Here is a 19,870-nt window from a genome sequence, read left to right as displayed (position 1 = left end):
CACGACGCACGCAGCACCATCGTCGTGTTTTCCGAAAGGGAAAATGGTGGCCAGCTGTCATTTGGGTGAAAAGTGTGATTTCGTGAAATTGTAATAGTGTTGGGTTGGATAAAGGGGGTGAAGTTGGTTGACAGAGTATTAGAAAATAAGTGCATTACGTAATGTTAGAATATTAATGTGTAAAAACAATCTATAAATCATCGTCATCTAGTCCGCTTAAGAAAACCATCCTGCGTGTGTAAATACAACCATAGATCCACACAGCCAAGCAGTGCAATGAAAGCCTCCCCTCGACGTGCTTCACTGTTTACAATCCTTATTTCCCGTATCACACATGTGTGTAGATAATTTTCCATAACCTAAACTACAGTCTAATATCCGAAATATATGAACTCCCTTGAATAGTGACACTCATTAAAGTTCTCAAATCAATAATTTTTATTGACTTTTCAACCTAAAGGTTTGTTCTCCACCTTTGACCAACAGCTGCATAATATATTACCGATCAAATTTGATAGCCATCATTGATACATTAAGGTGAGTTGTGTTATATTCTATTGTATAATTGAGTCATTTTCAAATATTCATTTTCTAAAAACTTATCCTTAGTCCTAAGCTTTCCCGATAAACATGATTTATAGGAAGCTCCGTGATATTGTAATAATTATGAAACACAATTCCTCTCTATCAGTAAATCAGCATGGGTTCGAGTCAACAATTTTCATTACGATGGAACAACTATCTTAAACACATAACATGTGCATTTGACACACTACGATCTGATGAGGATTTGGTCGACGTCACATTAAGTTGTGAAGGAAAGCGAATAAGAGCGCACAAAATGCTATTATCCGCATGCAGCACATATTTCAGGGACTTATTCAAGGTAAGTCTGGAATATACGAACCTTAATTAGATATGTAGCCCCTTGATTCTTCAACATACAATTTTAAATTAACAGGAAAACCCATGTCAGCACCCAGTCATAATATTTCGAAATGTTAAATTTGATGACCTTGCTGCCCTGGTCGACTTCATGTACCAAGGGGAAGTAAACGTAGTTCAAGAACAACTCGGCAGTTTCCTCACAACGGCAGAACTTCTTGCAGTTCAGGGTCTAACAGACGGTACAGGAAAGGACACGGATAGTATGCTCGAGGTAGCATTTCAGATTTCTTTGATCAAAACGTTTCCCGTTTTTTGCATTTTTCATTGTTATCAATTATTTTATTCATATCGCAGGATGACACGGATCTTCCGAACGAACCAGAAGTACAGCTCCAAAATGCTCCAAGTGCATTAACAACGAGTAATCACGGTTCAACTTCACCCTCTTCACCAGCCCATTTTTCCACTCTCGATATACAGACAGAAACTCCACCAAATAAACGCCGAAAATGTCGTGAAAGTGGGTCTAACGTGGATAAAGGAACAACAAGCAACACAGTATCTTCTAAAGATTCAGAACGAAAGACAACTTCTGACAGCAACACTACATCAGGTGATTCGGTTGAAATAATTCCCCTGATGCCAAATTTGAAACTTGAAATGCCAGAATACCTTGAACAAGATGGCAGCAGTTGTAGTTACGAAGAACAAAGTGCAGGTGAAAGTTCAACGAACAGGATCGCCTTGGAAGTTAATCCATCCGAAGGCAAATTCAATCATGAACATAAGCCGGATATTAGTCACTCATTTTATTCTGCTAATCAGTCTACCTCTGATGCGTCATTAGAAACCAAGAATCTTTCCGTGGACCAGGGTGAGAACCTTTTTACAGTTCATTACGCAGCTCGATTTCCTAAGTGTGCCTTATACTTGAAATTACATAACCTCCTATTTTTCTCAGGCCATTTGCTGTCCAAGCCGAGTACATCTGGAGAAAGATTATCGCAGGAGGCAGCACAGGGTGAGTTTTTGTTTGAGAATTACCATACGCTATATATTTATTATCAAGCCTGCTGCTGTTGCCATATCCTCAATTAATATCATCAATGAAAAAATTCATTTGTTCGAATTGTTTATCTTGAATAACCCATGATATTACTTTTCGTCGGTTTATGTCTATGAGAAATCGATTTTACAGAAAGATATGTATTAATTTTTTATTATTCTGCTATCAAGAGCACATAAAATATTCAGAATCTTAGGACATGATTACGTCTATATTGCTTTCACTGTATTATGATTCTCATTTCTCACTTCTCCTTATGCACATAGCTTCACCTCATCGACTAATATATATTAAACAGGTGGAAGTTTTGATACCAATTCTTTACTTCTGTATGCTTAAGACGCTTTGGTTTGATTGAACTTTGTTAACAGTAATATTTTCTATTGACCAAATTTTTGCTCCGCAAAGTTTATCACCACTGACAAAATATCATCATTGTTCAATTTCTTACTGATTCGAACAAAGAACAGAAATTTCTTTTCATCAACTATGGGTAAAACGGGGAATGCATTGCAGCAGCGGCTCGGTTATATCTTTATACACAAAATGCATAAAATCAAGATTATGTATCTCATATGTCAAAGGTACTTGCATTCTGTGATTTAGAGGAAAAAAGTAGACAAAAAATTCGAAATTTACTCTGGCAATTTGGCGATTATTCTATAGAATGTGACAAGTTTTTGAAATACATTGTAATTCCTATTTTCAGTGTTTATCTTCAGTTGGCTTAGTTTCAACTTCTCTGTTTCATGTTCAAAACATTCTATGGAATTAAAAGCCAACAGATTATGACAAGTAATTCTATTTGAATCTTTGATATTGATATGATTGCATAATACCATATACGTATAATTCAGGTGTGGTAAAAAAACCAAATAATTTTTCCAAAGAAAATCTCTCCGCGTATCACGATAAAGTTTTGACCAAAAAATCCAAATAACTAGTCAGTGCAGAACTTGCGCCAAACGCAATGGAGAGTTAGAGAGAAAAACTTATCTTTCAAACTATGGAGTTCTGAACCGACAAAAAAATCTTTACTCACATGATATCATGTCATGGACTCGACATAGATTTCTGTAAAATAAAGTTCAATGCTCATTGTTAAATCAGAACAGGAATTGGAATCTTCAACTGTATAAATCGAAATTCGGCACACAAGCATTTTTATGGCTTTATCTTCTCGTTTCCTTTCATTAGTTTGTGGAGCTGAAACAGCTTTTTTTGTCAAGTCCACAATTGACACGATATGTATGCGATAACGATGATTCAGGGGACAGCATTGATTAATTTATTTTTGGGTACATTCTTCATGAAATTTATACTGACCAAATATCAAACTCAAAACTACTCGTTTTCATTTACTATCACTACATACCTATACTAAGATGCCTTCCTAGCGTAAAGAGTGCATGGAATTTTTTGAATGTGAAAAGGTGTGGTACAGGCACTCGGGTGTAGGTTGAGCTGTAGATAATAGTGAGCATTGCCAAGTGCTGTATGTGTGCCGACAATCAGCATTTTTTTTTCTTAATTTTTATTTTCAATAACCAATACCAGCCAAGAACGAAAAAGAAACCACCACTATGCTCTTCATCTGCACTAACTCCTAAGCGCACTGTTCTTTGACAATATGTTTTCACATCTACCTTTACGTGTGTAACTGAGATCAATATCTCAAAATCACAATGATTTTTTAATACTCTCGACAAACGCGATTCAATAATGGTATGTCATTAGACGGTGTATCATTAGCTGTTATATGTACTTATATTCTATACATATGGTTAATATAGTAGAAAGTGATAAATATTATTGTTTGTTTGTTTGCCAAGATGCATTTTGTTGACATCGAAATTTATATGGAAAGTACGAGAATTTCGTTAACAGTCTGACATCAACATTACATTCTTCAAGTAGTCAAAGATTTTTCACGTTCTTTTCATTTTTGTTGGAGGACAATGTTATTATTTATTGTTATCATTCAATTCCAACTGAGTTACAATGATGTTTTTCTTATGTTAACAGTTAAACGTTTCCATGAGTTTTTTTGTATGGTATTTAGAAAAAGAATATAAGGTCCATGAAGTGTCATGGAGAAAAGCATTCCTTAAGTAGACGAATTTCGTTACTCTTGATTTCTTTGATTTAAAGAGAAAAATAATATTGATGTAAATCGACAAGCGGTGGTGGTGGTGGTGACGGTGGCATGTTAAAAGCAAACTGCTATATTTTCCAACCAACCTTTGTTATTATTACAGATTATTTTTCGTATTGTTACTATGATTATCATTATTATTGTGGTTGTTATGATTATTATGATTATTTTGGTATTACCCTATTATTAAACTTAATTATGTACGATTCTTATCTACTGAACACAAAAAAAAAAAGAAAAAGAAAAAACAACACATATACGGTTAAAAAATAGGTAAGTAAATGAATTAATTTACAAAGCTAAGATGATAGCATGCACCATTTATCAGTTTCACATACAACTCCTTTTCTTTTCATTTAAATAAGATAATAAAAAGAGAAGAGCTTGACATTCCAAGTTTTCAATCGCAAGACTTCCCTAATCGTTTGAAAGTTCCTTACTAGCAACAATAGTTGGTGTATCCATTTTTAATTTAAATTTTTTTCTTCATCAGACATTTAAGCTTGGACATTCATATTTTATTACCAAAATGAAAAATCGATCTGAGTCTGAGTATAGTTCTTTGATCAATCACATATGATCACTCTGATTTGTTAGCTTACATATGAAATGAACCAAATATACTGACAGAAACAAGGGCCTGTATGAAGAAATATAGCTGAAACTATTTGTTTCAATAGCAAAGATTGGAGGTTTCAAGTTTTAGCATTGAACGTTAAAATCAAATTCAAGTTACTTTAATCTCCTTGACATATGTGTACATGAACAATCTTCAATCTGTAAATCATTTGGTTTGGTAATTTTATTTCATAACGTGCTTTTGAATAATATTCTCAAATTCTGTGTTGGATTTATATATCTGACATTTTCTTCATTATTTGTTCCAAGGAAAACTATTTCAGTCCAATTCTCACAATTTCAAATCTGAACATTTAGTGTATTGGGTGTTTGGTTCATTGTTCATTTTTGTGTGGGAAAAAAAAAACGCCCGTAAGGAAGTGAGCAGTGCATACAGTATTGCACTAAGCAGGATGATAATTGGAAAAAATGTGATATATGTATATGTATGTGCACATGTGTGAGAGATGGATCATGACACCCTCGGCCACACAATGTATAGGCAAGAGGGTGACTAGCAAACTTGCCATGTGTACAAATATATATGTGTAATATACATCTGTGTAATGTATATATATGACCACATAGTTTGCTGAAGAAAAATTTGCGGCACAGGATGATAATAATTGATTTTTGTTTTAGTAATTGACATTTTGATGATAGACTCATAGAATTTATTCAGGGAGAAAGTAGTTTTATTATTACTTCGTCAATTGGCTTTTCTTATGAAATATTATCATAAGTTTTTAATCCTATTAATATCACACTGTCGGTAGAAAAAATACTACCAAATTCCATAGTACACGTCATAACATTAATATTATTTACACTTCAGTATAAATGTATACCTAGATACAATTAATATATATTACAACATAGAAGGAATGATTTTCATAACATTTATGTGAAATATGACGTGATTACCTTACTTTCACATAATGATACGGAAAAAATACTTTTAATCTCAGCACTGTGTAGTGTGAGATGATGATGGAAAATATATGATACGGAGAGCCCACTTTCAATCTCAGCGTCTTTTAGTTTGAGATCAAAATGATAAAAATATTAAGCGATAGCACCTTTTGATAGAAAACTTGTGGTACTGTATTTCTACGCCATTCAAAACTGTTGAGTTTTTTTGAGTGGCTTGCTGAGCAATCAAAATTAATCACTGCATTTTAAATTTCGATAACTCTAATTCGAAGTAAAAAAGATTTGATTAAGATTCACCGATATATGGTTCAAAATTAAATTAATTTCATAGCAGGACTGAGCTTACTATCTTGCTGTAAAAGCTTTATGAAATACTTATGATCTAAGGTATTTGTTATTTCGAAATATCATTCTAAGGTTTCCCTGACAGCATATTTCATTTCTGTACAATCACTCACTGTAATATACTCTTAATTCTATCTAACACTTTCCCTGAAAAATGAAAATAAGAAAGAAGAGATCTTGTGTGTTTGTTTATACTATTCTGTAACAATTAGACTATCAATCGACGCCTTTTGCCTTGAAAAGTTGGAAAAAAGTACAGCAAAATAATCAATAAACTTTTACCCACTTACTATTAGAAGCAAAAGAAGATACAAAATAAATATTCAATAGTTGAGCGAACTTGTGTGTAAATGATTAAATTCAGCACATTGTATCATAAACTGACCTGCGAATATTTGAAATCAAAATAAAATGATTGAAATTAAATGCAACAGAAGATATTTATGGACAATACTATTATGACAGCTGTATGAATCATCATTCACATATCTAACACCTATTGAACGAATAATTATGGATAAATAAAACATATTAAATAGAATAACCATAGATGCATCAATTATTGTGGAAACAATAAGGGAGCATAATTGATTAGCACATGGCAATGCTACGTACATACGACCACATTGTGGGTATTGGTTGCTGATTATAGTTACGCTTACGGCTACGGGTTGGTGCTGGGATTGATCACTACACTACGTTACTAATGGTTGCTGCATGTGCACATATTGTAAGTGTTTGAATTAACTGAAGAATTTGGCCAATTTTCTCCAGGAGGGATTTCATACGTATCTGGTCAACCACATAGCCTCAGCAAAGCAAATGGTCATGGGAAAGTATGTGTACACTGCAAGCGGCTCGGAGTACTTACATCAAGGGGAAAACTCAGGCAGACACGCTTCAAATGTTGGCCCTGCAATGCCTGTTTATGCCGCTGGCCATGTTTTACAGAGTTTCATGAAATGCGAGCTATTCCTCACATTCCCCCTCCGTAGCACCAACCAAGCCTCTGCAATACCGTGCTTCAGAAGTTAACTAATACCCACCATGTTTTTAAAAAATATAGAAAAATAAGGAAAATCAACAATGTACGTGATTACAGAAACATTTCAAATATTCAGATGTTACAACTGATCAAAGTTGCGAGCAAGATTAAAGATGATTCCAGAAAGTCACTTAATTATGTATGAAAGTCTTAGAAGAAAATGAATGAGAAAAAAAAACCAAATTACCGATAGCATCAATTGGTTTTTGTCAATTAATATATTCTCAGCAACCATTTTATTACCACTTGCAATTTGATAACTTTAAATAAACAGAATTGACGTCTTTTATTTAAGGTAGAAATTTTTTTTATCTCATCATAAATGATGAAAAGAGGAAAACTTATCACTGTTTAATGATAAACAAAAAGAAAAAGATAAAATCCATATTTTCAACGTAATGTGATGATCATTCGTTGATCAGCTCTGCTCTCTAATTTTGTTAGATTACACAAAGATCTCAAAATTTATTATCTACTGTTTCAACATTGAATTTTAAAAGCAAGGACTTGCTTCAAAGCCTTTGGAAAATTCTAATAATTTTTTATGAAAGCGCTAAAAGCCGTCCCACAGACTCTTTGATAATAAGGAACCAAGTCGAGGTCGCTGGTGTTTTGTTTATTTTTGATTTCAAAAAGATCGAAGAATTCCAATAATTGTTCTGTGATAAAATTGAAAACTAACTTAGTCTTCAGTGTATAACAATCATTTGTACATAACATAATTTTTACTGTATCATAAGATTAAATACACCAATGTGTGAATTTAATATTTCTAAAGTAGTTTTAAGTGATACTATTTTAAAGTTTCGACGATCAGCCGTCTTGCCAGAATATGAAATTGTATTCTTTGATGTTGCTTTGTCTACAATAACAATCAAGGATCTTAGGTTAATATAAATGCGCGTCGACTCGTTAGTTTTGTTCAACTTTGTAACAACCATAAGAGAAGATACGCTTGCAATATCCTGTTGTCGTACAGCACAAAGCCTTCTTGTAATGTAATATATAGATAGAGAATTGAAGGCATTGAATATTCCAGTTAAAATCCTTCAGACTTGGTTTTGTACTTGAGTCTGCTTGCAAAATGAACTTGCAAAGGATCGTCGACTACGGTATATTAAATGTTTTAGGATCGCTAGACTTTGTTGGTTGGAAACTAGGATGATGGGGCGCTTATTTAAATATATTTTGTTTCATGTTACTCCTTGTCTGAACGTAGGCTTACCCTTCCAGCTTACGCTTTGTTGTTAATTGGGCAAATGCGTCATATTTTCATTTTGTTGAATAAATGATCACACTCATGGATGTGATGTTTATTTTTATTTGTAGAAACATCCGGGGATATTGGAAGCGGTAATATCTATGGTCCAAATGCTGATTTGGGGTCAACAATAATTGACGATGATTTTGGTAACTCTTCAGAAACAGAGTTGTTGTTCCGCTGTAGAATTTGTTGGAAGGGTTTCAAACACCCTATGTCATTAACCCTTCACAAAGATTTACACACGGGACAAACAAAGTGTCCAATTTGTCATCGTATATTCAGTAGAAGTTATGATATGAAAGCTCATTTGTTACGCATTCATAAATGTTCATTTAGCGTTGATGCCAAATTGAATTTCCGACGTTGATATATTTACTCACTACTCATCAAATGAGTATTTAATCTATTTTCTTCCTAAAAGATCAATCCCCATTTGAAACGCCATGAATTATAGAGAAAAAAGTGAAACATTATATTTCACTTAAAAAGTCATCCTAGAAAACATCCAACCGGTCCAAAGCTTATATTTTTGAAAATTAAACGATAAATCACATTATTTATTATATAATATATACTATTCTTCTACGGAGATGATATTTTTTTGGAATATTGAAGAATGTGTATCATAGGAAATGGTATACTTCATATAACCACCGTATCGGAACTGATTTCACTAATAGTTTGTCTTATTTACGTCAATTAATAGTATTATTAATTTTATTGTACCTAATATTGTTATTACTATTGTAACAACTAATTATTCATGCTGATGGAGATAGATTATTTCAGTTTCTTTAAAGAAAAAAAAAAAAGAAAACTTGAGCAATTCTGGCTAATGACTAAAAATTTTAGAAACAAAAAATATTGAATTAAATGAATTTTGTTTAATTAAGTGCTATCTAAATGAGTTTCCGGAAGAAATTGCAGGTATATTTGCTCTTATAATTTTTTTTGTTTTCTTCACAACCAAGTGGAAATACAGTACTACAGTACAGTTTCGTTGAACTCTTATTTTGCATTCCAAATATAACGAAAACAAAAATATCTCATTGCCATAGAAAAGAAACAAGAATATACAATAAAGGTATACACCTGTATCGTATATTGCTGTGATATGAAACTTTATTAACATTAGAAATATGTTTCATTCAACAACAAAAATTCCTCAGCTACATACAACCAATTTTTACAATTTGGTGAAAAATTTTTGTGAATGTAATTTATTCTGAGTATCTGTAATAGTATCTTTTCTTCTGCGTCCAGTTTGGATTACACATACACACATTAGCTCGAAGGGTATATATATTTTTTTTCTAACGAATTTGTATATTTCTATATGTATATATACGAACTGTTGTTGACATTCTTTATGAGTATTAATGCTGTGAGGATTCAGCTTAAATTATTCGAAAAATGTATGGAGAGAGACACAAACTTTGGTATCATAAGATAATCTTGAGCTGTGCTCTTGATTTTTTATTTTTCAAAATGATTAACACGGATATATAACTTATGAAATATCAGTCACTTGGTTCCAAATCTTTCCAGCTTCAACTACAGATATTTCCTATCAATACAGCAAAGAAAAAAAAACAGACAATTACAAAAGAATTTTTTCCCTCTGGTTTACGGTCTAAAATATTCAATATGCTTGTGGGGATCACTCTGTACTTGCGACTTTTGATTAGAGAATAATGAAAATGGACAATTTCTTTTTCTAACGATAGAGTTATGGAGTAAGAGTAAAAGCTAGTAGCGATTAACTGTATTTACTAGTTGCTCTGTGTGTATGGGAAAACACTTTGGATTGTATGCGCAGAATCAAAATACCAAACATCTGTTGGGAATCCACTTCTTACAACCTTTGGTTACGATGTCAGACGAAGGTCGAGGCGACTTCACGATGGAAGCGGTCGTTGGGTTTGTGATGTTTGTGGAAAAACCTACAATCGTGGCGACTCCCTAGCTCATCATCGAAGTATACACAGAGGTGACACTATTTGTCCGATATGTCAAGCAGTCTTCACCCGCAAGTATACAATGCGATGCCACATGGTAAATGTGCACGGACTGAAGTAAAACTCGGAACGAAAAAAAAAAAAAAATAATTGACTCCCAAAAGGACTCCTAATTCTGCAATATAATTGTAATTATTATACATAAGTTTTATTATACATTTTTTTGCAATCATTTTATCACAGATCCGATAAAATCATCTGAAAAAACTATTAGATTTAAGTAGAACCGCTGGGCATAAGTGATTGAAAATGAGGTGCACGAAGAGTGAAGACATTTCTTTTTATGAAAAGTTGGGTCTGAGAAAAATAACAAAATTACTCCAGACATATTTTTGTCGCTACTCACGTACCACGATAGAGTCTAATAAAGAGTCCAGATTATAGCAATCGCTATTGCAATAGGACATGATTGATTTAATGTCGGAGCTTGTATTTCACATTTCCAATTCGAATCAATGTTCGATAATAATATTGGCATTTACTTCATCTGATGTTTATCCTGAAAATTTTTATTTTATTCTTTTCGTCAACTTCATTTGGCGTCTTTTGTAAATAGTACAGTCCTTGATATTCTGTGTTAAAAAACTTGATAATTCAAGCAAGCACGATTTAGTCCTATTGTGGTATCTACAGCTGTGTGCAATAAATAATTATTGGAATAATTTGATGGTGTAAAAAGTTTTAACGATTTCAAACATTCTCAATAATCGAGAAAATACTCTCGCAGTTATTGTGAATTATTAACTTATAAACTCGACTTAAATTCATCAAAGTAAGTTAGGTTCAAAAATTGTACTATGAATATGATTTACTGTAATCACAAAATAAACAATGCGTTTTTTTAAATTTACACCATATGTATACATACGTAACTCCTGATTGTCGTTGATCAGATGTGAAAACTCAGTGTTTTCCCATTTATCATGAACCTCTCTGTGCATCAATCGCTGATGAAAACGAACAATATTTGGTAACCAAATACTTGAACTTATTCCTACCATGATGCCCGATATTTAAAGCAACGCACAACCGATGACGTTATGCCCCTCAATCAGTAGCGAAAGACAAATTATGTACCTAATTCATTAGCTTCCGCTGCATTGTATACTGTTGTCATGAACGACAAATGAGATTAGAAAAAAAACCCAGCAAACAAATGATTGTCGGTACACTGCACATGAGTAATCGTCAGTTACTTGAGAAAAACGAAAGTTATTTTGTCAGTGTTTTTTGTTTTCGTTCCTTTTTTTCGTAGAAATTTTCATTTATTTTTTGTCTATTGGTAGTATCATTTGACAATATGAATTTGATAAATGATATACAGTACTACGCATAGATATATGATGTAATAGGTGTGTAATTTTTGTAGTTCTCGTTCGGTTGTTTATTTATTTTCCGATTTTTTTGGTCAGCGTTAATGAAACTACCAAATAACATTATGCATGAGGTTTTTCATAAAATTAAATGCAAAAGAGTATTGTACCTACCGAGTGTACTGAGTCTCTTTAAAGTGCCCTCCTCGCCTCGCATATAGCATGATTGACCAAGAGTGAGTATGTCGTCGCACAAAATAATACAATTTTTATTTCAACTTTATCATTTTTCTTCATCTTAGTATGCTTATATATTAAATTAAATTCTTCATTCTTTTTTCTTGATTATTATTGAATATATTCCTAACGATGTTCCATAACTTGGAAGTATGATTAGTTAGTGTCATATCGTCAAAAGATGAAAAAAAATGACCAAAAAATTAGGTACGAACAGATACATGAGATATCTGTGTATTGTATGCATATACATTTTTATAAATTTTGAAATGGGGGATGTTTTCTCCATTGGTATGATTATCTTATTTGATTTAGATTCTCGCACAGTGGTCATCGAACACCCGTTACATTCATGCAAACTATGTGGTAAATCATTTTGGAATCGGGATTCAATGTATAAGCATATGAACATGCATAAAGGAACAACCCAGTGCCCAGTTTGCCACAAAGTACTCAGCCGTACAACACACATGAAACGTCATCTCAGAAATCGTCACGGTTGGCCAGGTTCTGGAGCTCCACCAGAGCCCTTACATACTTCAACTCCGTTACCCACGTCAAATATTTCTACGCAGAATGCTACGAGCGTTGAGGCTAATACGACATTTACCACCATACGCATTAGAGAAAGCAGCGTTGAAAGAATTACTTCTAGTCCTATTCCTTAGTTTTATACAGTGATAAGTTGTATACCAAAGATCACATCTCTATGAATACATATACAGATACATTAATATATATATATCTAGGTATATATGCAAGCACATTGATATATACATATATATATTTCAATATTGTTTTGTTCTTAATATTCAACAATAATACGATTAGTTATTATTATTTATATATAAATTAAATTCATCCAACCCTAGTCATTCATATTATAAGAACAAAACAAAATATACAAATAACATTTTTTATATGTATGTATGAGTGACCAGAGACCTTATTATACTACGCAAACCAAAAAAAAGAAATGATATAAATATAAATTATAATAATAATAATATAATAGTAATAATAATTATGATAACAACTGTTTATTTTATCTAGTCAGAAATTAATTTTGGTACTTACATTGTATAGTGGTATAAGGTACAGCGCGTTGAAGAGGAATGTGCATCCACCTTTTTTTTTATTCTTGTCTGTGGAATCACTTTTTCACTTTTTGTTTTACTCCTTTTTTCCGTTATTTTCTTAAGCTTCTAATTGCCAGGGTTAATCATGAAACTATGCTTGCCAAAGATTGCGTTCTGAAAAAATCCATATCCATCTCCATTCACTGAAAATGTAATTATATCATGATGTTGATATTAATTATACCTTTACGTTCTAAGGCCCGATCAAGGAACGATAGAAATTTTTTGTTCAATTATTTTCTGTTACAATGTTTTCCATTTTCGAACTTTTTAGTAGTGCAATAATGCATGTAACTTTATTTCAGTCCATCAGTTAACTAAAAAAAACAAAACCAAATAAGGCTAATATAAAAATCATATCTTATAGTTGATTATTATAATCGTGCTTTGAAATTATACCAAAAAAAAAACCGAAAATTATTATTTAAAAATTTACAGTTATTTGCGAGTTATTTTGTGATTTATAGAGAAAAAAAACAAATATATCTTATTATCTCTTCATTATTAGTTCGCCATATGTGTATAATTTAATATAATAAGTGTTTATTTTGTTTAGAAACGAAAATGAGAAAATACCAATTAGTTTATGTTTGATTAATACTAAATCGATATATATATATATATATATTTTATTTTTTTTTGCTCATTGATGCGATATCATTGCACATCACAATTTTCTTTTGTTATTTATCAATCAATATGCCGGTATTGTGGGTACGAGATATCATCTGCACATTCCTCAAAGTAACTACAAATGAAAAAAAGAAAAAACCAAAAAAATAGTAATAAACTGCTAAAACAACCAAGTACAATATATACCATATATATTATACCTAGAATAATTGAAAAAAATGAGGTAATTAGGCAGATTATTATTATTTATAAAATCATCTTTAACCAAATATAATATATACATACTTATATGCTTATGACCCATTAAAAAAAAATCAAAAAAAGCAAAGGGGAGAATATTGTAAAATGATGTGTGTGAATAATAAAAGTTTAAAAACTTATTATTATAAGATGTATTTTTTACCCGTGAGTTTTCAGATGGAGAGAAAATTGTATAACGTACTAATATTCTATCATTACAATATAATAGTATATTCACCAATTATATTTATAAATCAGCCGTGAAATCCGTGTTTTTCGAATTTTTAACTACTTATATGTGACACATGTTTGTACGCATGAGTGTGTTGTTTTTTGTTTCGTGGTGACTCAACTAATCATCAGTTTATTCTTTTCAATAAAGCAACTGAAATGTGTTTGATTGAAAAACGATGACATGCTAATTGCCAACGTGGATCAATCACTTCTCTTGGAAACTCAACTCAGACACAAAGTTTTATGTGTGAACTATGGAATGTTTGTTAGTATTTTACGTATTCTATTGTTCTTATTTTGTTTTTTCCAATACCAATTTATATTAACACAACCATTTACCGATAAAAATGAAATATTAAATTGGACTGGAAAAGCATGCCAAAGAATTGTTGTGACGTATTATAACGCCTGAATGCCGCAGCAAACAAGGAATAATATATCATCAAAGCCAATTGACTATTTTTCATTAAATTTTATTAGTATTATTATTAATAATTTAATATACCCAGAAACATATAACTAGCGTTGGTTAAGTAATTGAATGTGTATAACGACAGATGGAATTAGAAAAAGTACATGATATATGAAATATGATGACTATGACAATGACGATATAGAAAAAAGAACATCGTTGTCTTTTTTGAATTTCGAATACTGGAGACATACTAAATTGATTCAGAATGAGTCCTGAAAGTTATATCAAGAGTTATTGTAATAAATAAATGATATTACAAGTAATTGGGGTCACAAAGGTGTTATGTGTTGCAGAGGGGGTGGGTGGTCGCAAACAGGAGCATGTTGGCGAAACAACTGCTCATATGGTGATGCAGGGCCCAGGGCGTTTTGCGTGCAGTCTCTGCGGAAGTGTTTACAAGCACCTTGCTTCACTCAGCCAGCACCTTGAAGTGCATCGAAACAAGACAACCTGCGTCCTCTGTCACACCACTCTAAGTCGTAGAACTGATTTGCGTCGTCACATGCATCTCAAACACAATATGCAATGGCAAAAGAGAATGAAAAGGCGACGTGATCCTACAAAACATTAATCTTAATTAAAAGGAAAAGGAAAGTCTAAAAACGAAATGCAACAGAAAAGTAATCAGTCACTGGATTTGCAGCCTAGTTAGTTGTTAATATTCTTCTATTTTTTTTTAATATTTTCCTTTTCTTTCATTTGTCTTCTATCTTCATTACGACACATCCTATTCTCATTTGCAATTATTTAAACATAGCTTTCATGATCAGAATATGTGTAAACAACTTGTGCTTTGTTCTGCTCAAATGGATTATTCCAGATAAAACTTATAGAAAAAACGTTGGCGAACTTATAGAATACATTAGATTTCATGTGCTACGCATAGTAGTTTTAAGTTTGAAAAAGACAATTTGGAGTTAGCAAGCAAATCTTTGTATTCATCTTGACGTAAATTAATCGGTTTACATAAAATAAACACTTTCAGCGTCGTTTATGCAATCATCAATCATGTTCCTACATATTCAAATTTTTGTCTGATACTATACTATTCTAAGTGTTATCATGAATAATTTTTATCTATCTTAATAATCCGATTACATCCCTAAAGGCGGAGTTAAAAAAAGAAACAAATATTTTTCGTGATGATTTCTTTGTTAAAATGAAAATTTGCCAGATTAAATATACATACGATTGTAAGACACATATGTCTTTTTGCTTGGAAATACGAACAAAATGTCAATAAAATGAAAAGAAAAATATGTTGCTAACTATTGTAAAAAAATCCTTTTTAAAGAATGCCACTCATTAAAATGAAGTACCTTATTCCAAAATAAAAATAATCTAGATGTTCTTATACAATTAATTTGACAAATGAATGAACTCACACACTTATTCATCAAGCGCAGAACTATATTAACTAACGTTTGTTTTCGAGAAATTTATGTTTAGTAATACTACTGCTTGAAGTTGTCATTGTTGAGCATAGTGTAGGTTCGAAGTTTTGAGAGAAAGGTCCAAATTTACTCAGAAAAGAATTGAATATTTTCCGATGGTAGGATAGTTATGATGACTGTTAAGTGAGAAAAAAAGATATGGTGAGCTATTTTATGTAAGTGAGGAATTTCGATTTGATTATCTCCTACTTATTGATGGAATTTTCTCAATGGAATAGGTGGGAGTATGAAAAGGACCGATCTTTGGTACCCGATAACAGAAGCTACGGGACGTGTGAAGTACGTGTGCAAGATGTGCGGAGCAAAGTATTCTCACCTACAGACAATGACCGGACATTTCAAACTTCACTGGGGTCAGACGATTTGTTATCTATGTGGAAAAGTATTTAGCCGCAAACCTCACCTTGTACGACACTTGCTACAAAAACATTCGGTGGATTGGTCGCGTCGTGGGAAATGCAAAACTACAACTCCAGATACGCATAACAGAATAAATTCAGCCTTCAAAAGCAAGTAGCGTATCTCGTTCTAGATTAAAGATTTCTTTGTAACAGCTATCACTTCATGGAATAATTATTGTTACTCAGAATAATTCAAGCTGAAATCCAAACCGCGTCCAGGTAAGATTCATTTCTCAAAATCGTTGTAATGTTGTCGGTTACTCGTCAGGATAATATTGTTACAGATAAGACAGAAAATACCGTAATACGAATATAATTGATAAGAATTTTAATTGTTTCTCTTGAGCGAATTGTAAGCAAGAAAAGTTTTTTTTTTCACAAAAGAGCTCCAATAATAACTGTGTGCTTTCAAGATTACTACATGATTTAAAATTTCACCCCGAATCGGACTGAAATAGTTTTTTCGGATGAGGATACACAATCATACGAATAACGTGATAGTTACAAACATATTGATTTATTAAATAACAACCTTAATGAAATTTCAAGAGTATATACTGTTTGTTACTTTCAGCTACGTAGTGTGGGGTGGAGGCTTTGCATAAACTAAAGAGTAGAGTGAAAACAAGTAACACTTGAGTGTCTGTAAATAATTTGTTTGGTACTAACGGCGTATCGCATGGCATGATGTGTATTATACAAAGATTTGCTTGACAGGATCAATCTTACCCGCTTTCTTCCTTATCCAAATCAAAACGAAACAAAATAGATGATGGACGACTGTGATGTACCTGACTTATTTACAACAATTTGTTTCACAGCTAATATGGAACTTACGTCTTATTGATAGATTCAATTGCTTATAATTAATGATACGGATGAAGAAGTAATTTCTGAAAAATAATGATAAACAATGATATAAATTTATAGAGAGCCGATTTGAATTCACGAGGCCTAGGCTGCGTAACTTCAGTTCTCCGATATTGTACTGCACTAAATGCGGAGTATCGTTTACAACGCAACATGCACTTCTGCGACACATAGCATCAAAGCATGAGCAATCACCTGAGTCAGCGGCCTATTGTGACATCTGTAACCGATACTTCAAAACAAAGTGGAGTCGAGCAACGCATTTTAGTCGCTATCATAGATCTTAAAATAATTCATTTTTCCTTAAAACTAGATGAACACAAAGAATGAGAAAATAGGCAGTGATTCATGGAATTTCAAGTCAAAACGGGTATTTTATAAGGCTAAATTGTTTAGAGTTTTCACGTAGCGGGTCTGGACAACAATGATCAACTCATAGAAGCAAATGAATTACAATTAAATTATTTTATTAAATATCATCCGTTGGATTGCGAATTCATTTCTTAATAATGTGCTTTGAAGCTCGTGTAATTTTCCCACATACACACTGTTCATGGCCCTGTGTTGGAGCTTGATTCGTCCGTCGCTGGTCTCGGGTGCAAGCCAGGGCAAAGAAGAGAGGTTTGTCAATTTTGGTGAAATTTAGTAATTATTGGCCTCTGCCACAGCCACCTCTCAATGCGAGAACCAAATGGAGTACGGAACCACCTTGTACTTTGTAGTCCTGCGCTGTTTTCTCATCGTGCCTATAAAACAAAGATAAGCATAATGGGAAATAGGAGAAAGATCTGTTATCTGAAACAATGTTTATGTTAGTATAAACAACTAAGGACACTGTGTCATTTAGAATTACACATCAGTAAAACCAGAAAACTTGGTGTAAAATAAATTCAACGAAAAAACTAAAATTTACTTTAAAAAACCATGGAAACTAAAAAGTAAATTGTATTATTACTTGTAAGTGCAAATAAAGATATTGTTCTAAATCACTGGATCAAATCTGATCAGATCTTGGATCATACATGCTATATTTTTTAATACAATTGACGTTACAACGCACATTTGTTTACCAGAAAATATTAATCTCTGTTGTTGAGGTGGTATTCCCTCTTTTTCCTCTACCCTTTCTTTAATTCTCTCCACCTTATCAGTTGGCTCTATGTCGATTTCAATCTGAAAACATTATTGACAGATGGTTGGATAAAGTGAAGCAGAAATCAGCTGACAGATTTGAGGTAGAACCTCGCTGCTGGCAGCTTATTCGAGAACTCCAAATTATATTGAGGAACAAATTCTGAGTATGTATAACTTTTGTCACAGAATGAAATGTATTTTTTATCATCAGGGATCATCAATAATTTTCACTTATAAGGTTAACTGTACATGAATTGCTTGTTTAGTAGGTACTTGCCTCTTTTCCGGTAAGAGTCTGAAACAATGACAAGAGGTTAAAAGACGAAATTAGAAATCTTATTGATAGATCAGAAATTATTACCTTTACTTTGATCAACATCTTTGGTGGATATTTATTCTATCTTATGATATTATTATTGTCTAATTTGCCCGACTTTGGCCAAATTTGAGTCCAATCAAATCACGATTGCGGTGACTGCAAAACACTGATAGGTTAGTGCTCCAAACACTCCCAAACGCAACGAGCCTTGTCTACTAAATTTGTTCTGCAAGTCTACACCAGATCGCAGTAGAAGGTTCTACCTGCTACGCGACTCACTTGTTGCACCGCATATGGCATCAATGATTTAGCGCCTGCGCTTTTGCTAACGGGGAATCGACTCTGTATGGTGGCGCCGACAGATGAACTACCCTCATTTAGGTGAACCGATTCGAATTTCTACAAGTTGCGCAAAAAGTTAATTATAAGTCAAGTTCCAATGGTTTGTTTATGAAACAACAGCCGAGGGAAATATGAAAAATAATTGTAGTTATTGTAAACAAATGATGAAGAAATTATATTGGTTACTCTTAATTAGTTATTATCAATAAAGAACACGCAAGCGACGTGCATCATTCGAGATACAAATCGAGATAAAAGTCTTATATTCGATTAAGACAATTTTTCGGTTAGATGGTGTAATTCGAAATCAAAGTAACAATTCAAACTCTACCGTTGCTTGTCTACATATTTCAGAGCGAATTGAAACGGTTTTCACCAACTTCATGGGATGCAGACGACAATCATTCGCATAGTCTTGAATATGAAATTCACCAAAAAATGAAAACTTATAACATGAAAGAACACTGCAATGTGGCGCGCGTACATTGCTGCTGGAAAGTCGAAAAAGAAGATATACAATAACAGCTATCTTTAATTTCTATGAATAAAAAATAAAGCTTCATTCTGTTCATGTTGATCTTTTCTGCATACTTATTTCTGCAGCTGCCTCCTTGAACTTTTGATTTCTCGTACCACACATCATAAGATTTATGGATTACTTAAATATCCTGAAAGGACCGATAGGCACTGTGTTTGTAGGAGGCTTAAAGTTCCAGGGTGCACGTGATGCATGCTACACCTGGGTGA

The 19,870-nt window shown here is 32.7% G+C and overlaps 2 protein-coding genes across 10 annotated transcripts; one reads left to right on the top strand and one right to left on the bottom strand.

Annotated features, from left to right (window-relative positions):
* The first annotated feature begins 29 nt into the window (after positions 1 to 29).
* On the top strand, positions 30 to 18,317 carry LOC105683073 (protein bric-a-brac 2-like). Of its 8 annotated transcripts, XM_012395397.3 has the most exons (7): positions 36 to 537; positions 692 to 886; positions 962 to 1,159; positions 1,243 to 1,762; positions 1,850 to 1,909; positions 8,380 to 8,460; positions 10,134 to 11,182. In XM_012395397.3, exons 2-7 carry the CDS (start codon positions 701 to 703, stop codon positions 10,391 to 10,393), a joined length of 1,305 nt encoding a protein of 434 aa, XP_012250820.1. In that variant the 5' UTR covers positions 36 to 537; positions 692 to 700; the 3' UTR covers positions 10,394 to 11,182. The 8 variants fall into 8 exon arrangements, with proteins under 8 accessions (XP_025602287.2, XP_048506750.1, XP_012250819.1 ...); XM_048650793.1 differs by lacking the exons at positions 8,380 to 8,460; positions 10,134 to 11,182 and adding an exon at positions 16,276 to 16,872 and having other exon boundaries at positions 34 to 537; XM_012395396.3 differs by lacking the exons at positions 8,380 to 8,460; positions 10,134 to 11,182 and adding an exon at positions 12,198 to 14,034 and having other exon boundaries at positions 35 to 537.
* LOC105683075 (NEDD8) lies at positions 17,779 to 19,050 on the bottom strand. Of its 2 annotated transcripts, none has more exons than XM_048650796.1 (4): positions 18,824 to 19,050; positions 18,740 to 18,757; positions 18,399 to 18,501; positions 17,779 to 18,074 (listed from the first exon to the last, which is right to left on the bottom strand). In XM_048650796.1, exons 1-4 carry the CDS (start codon positions 18,839 to 18,841, stop codon positions 18,004 to 18,006), a joined length of 210 nt encoding a protein of 69 aa, XP_048506753.1. In that variant the 5' UTR covers positions 18,842 to 19,050; the 3' UTR covers positions 17,779 to 18,003. The 2 variants fall into 2 exon arrangements, with proteins under 2 accessions (XP_048506753.1, XP_012250830.1); XM_012395407.3 differs by having other exon boundaries at positions 18,389 to 18,501; positions 18,824 to 19,026.
* Between the last annotated feature and the right edge of the window lie 820 nt (positions 19,051 to 19,870).

This window comes from Athalia rosae, chromosome 2 (genome assembly GCF_917208135.1).
Source record: "Athalia rosae chromosome 2, iyAthRosa1.1, whole genome shotgun sequence".
NCBI classification, from domain to species: Eukaryota; Metazoa; Arthropoda; class Insecta; order Hymenoptera; family Athaliidae; genus Athalia; species Athalia rosae.
This window is presented reverse-complemented; position numbering and strand designations above follow the sequence as displayed.

Excerpts from the sequence above, each read along its gene's own strand:
- LOC105683075 (XM_012395407.3), bottom strand. Across the intron at positions 18,075-18,388 it reads ATATTTTCTGGTAAACAAAT|GCACGATGAGAAAACAGCGC; the intron begins GTGCGTTGTAAC and ends TTTGTTTTATAG.
- LOC105683073 (XM_025746502.2), top strand. The coding sequence starts at position 701 with ATGGGTTCGAGTCAACAATTTTCATTACGATGGAACAACTATCTTAAA. Across the intron at positions 887-961 it reads ATTTCAGGGACTTATTCAAG|GAAAACCCATGTCAGCACCC; the intron begins GTAAGTCTGGAA and ends TTAAATTAACAG. Across the intron at positions 1,160-1,242 it reads ACACGGATAGTATGCTCGAG|GATGACACGGATCTTCCGAA; the intron begins GTAGCATTTCAG and ends TTCATATCGCAG.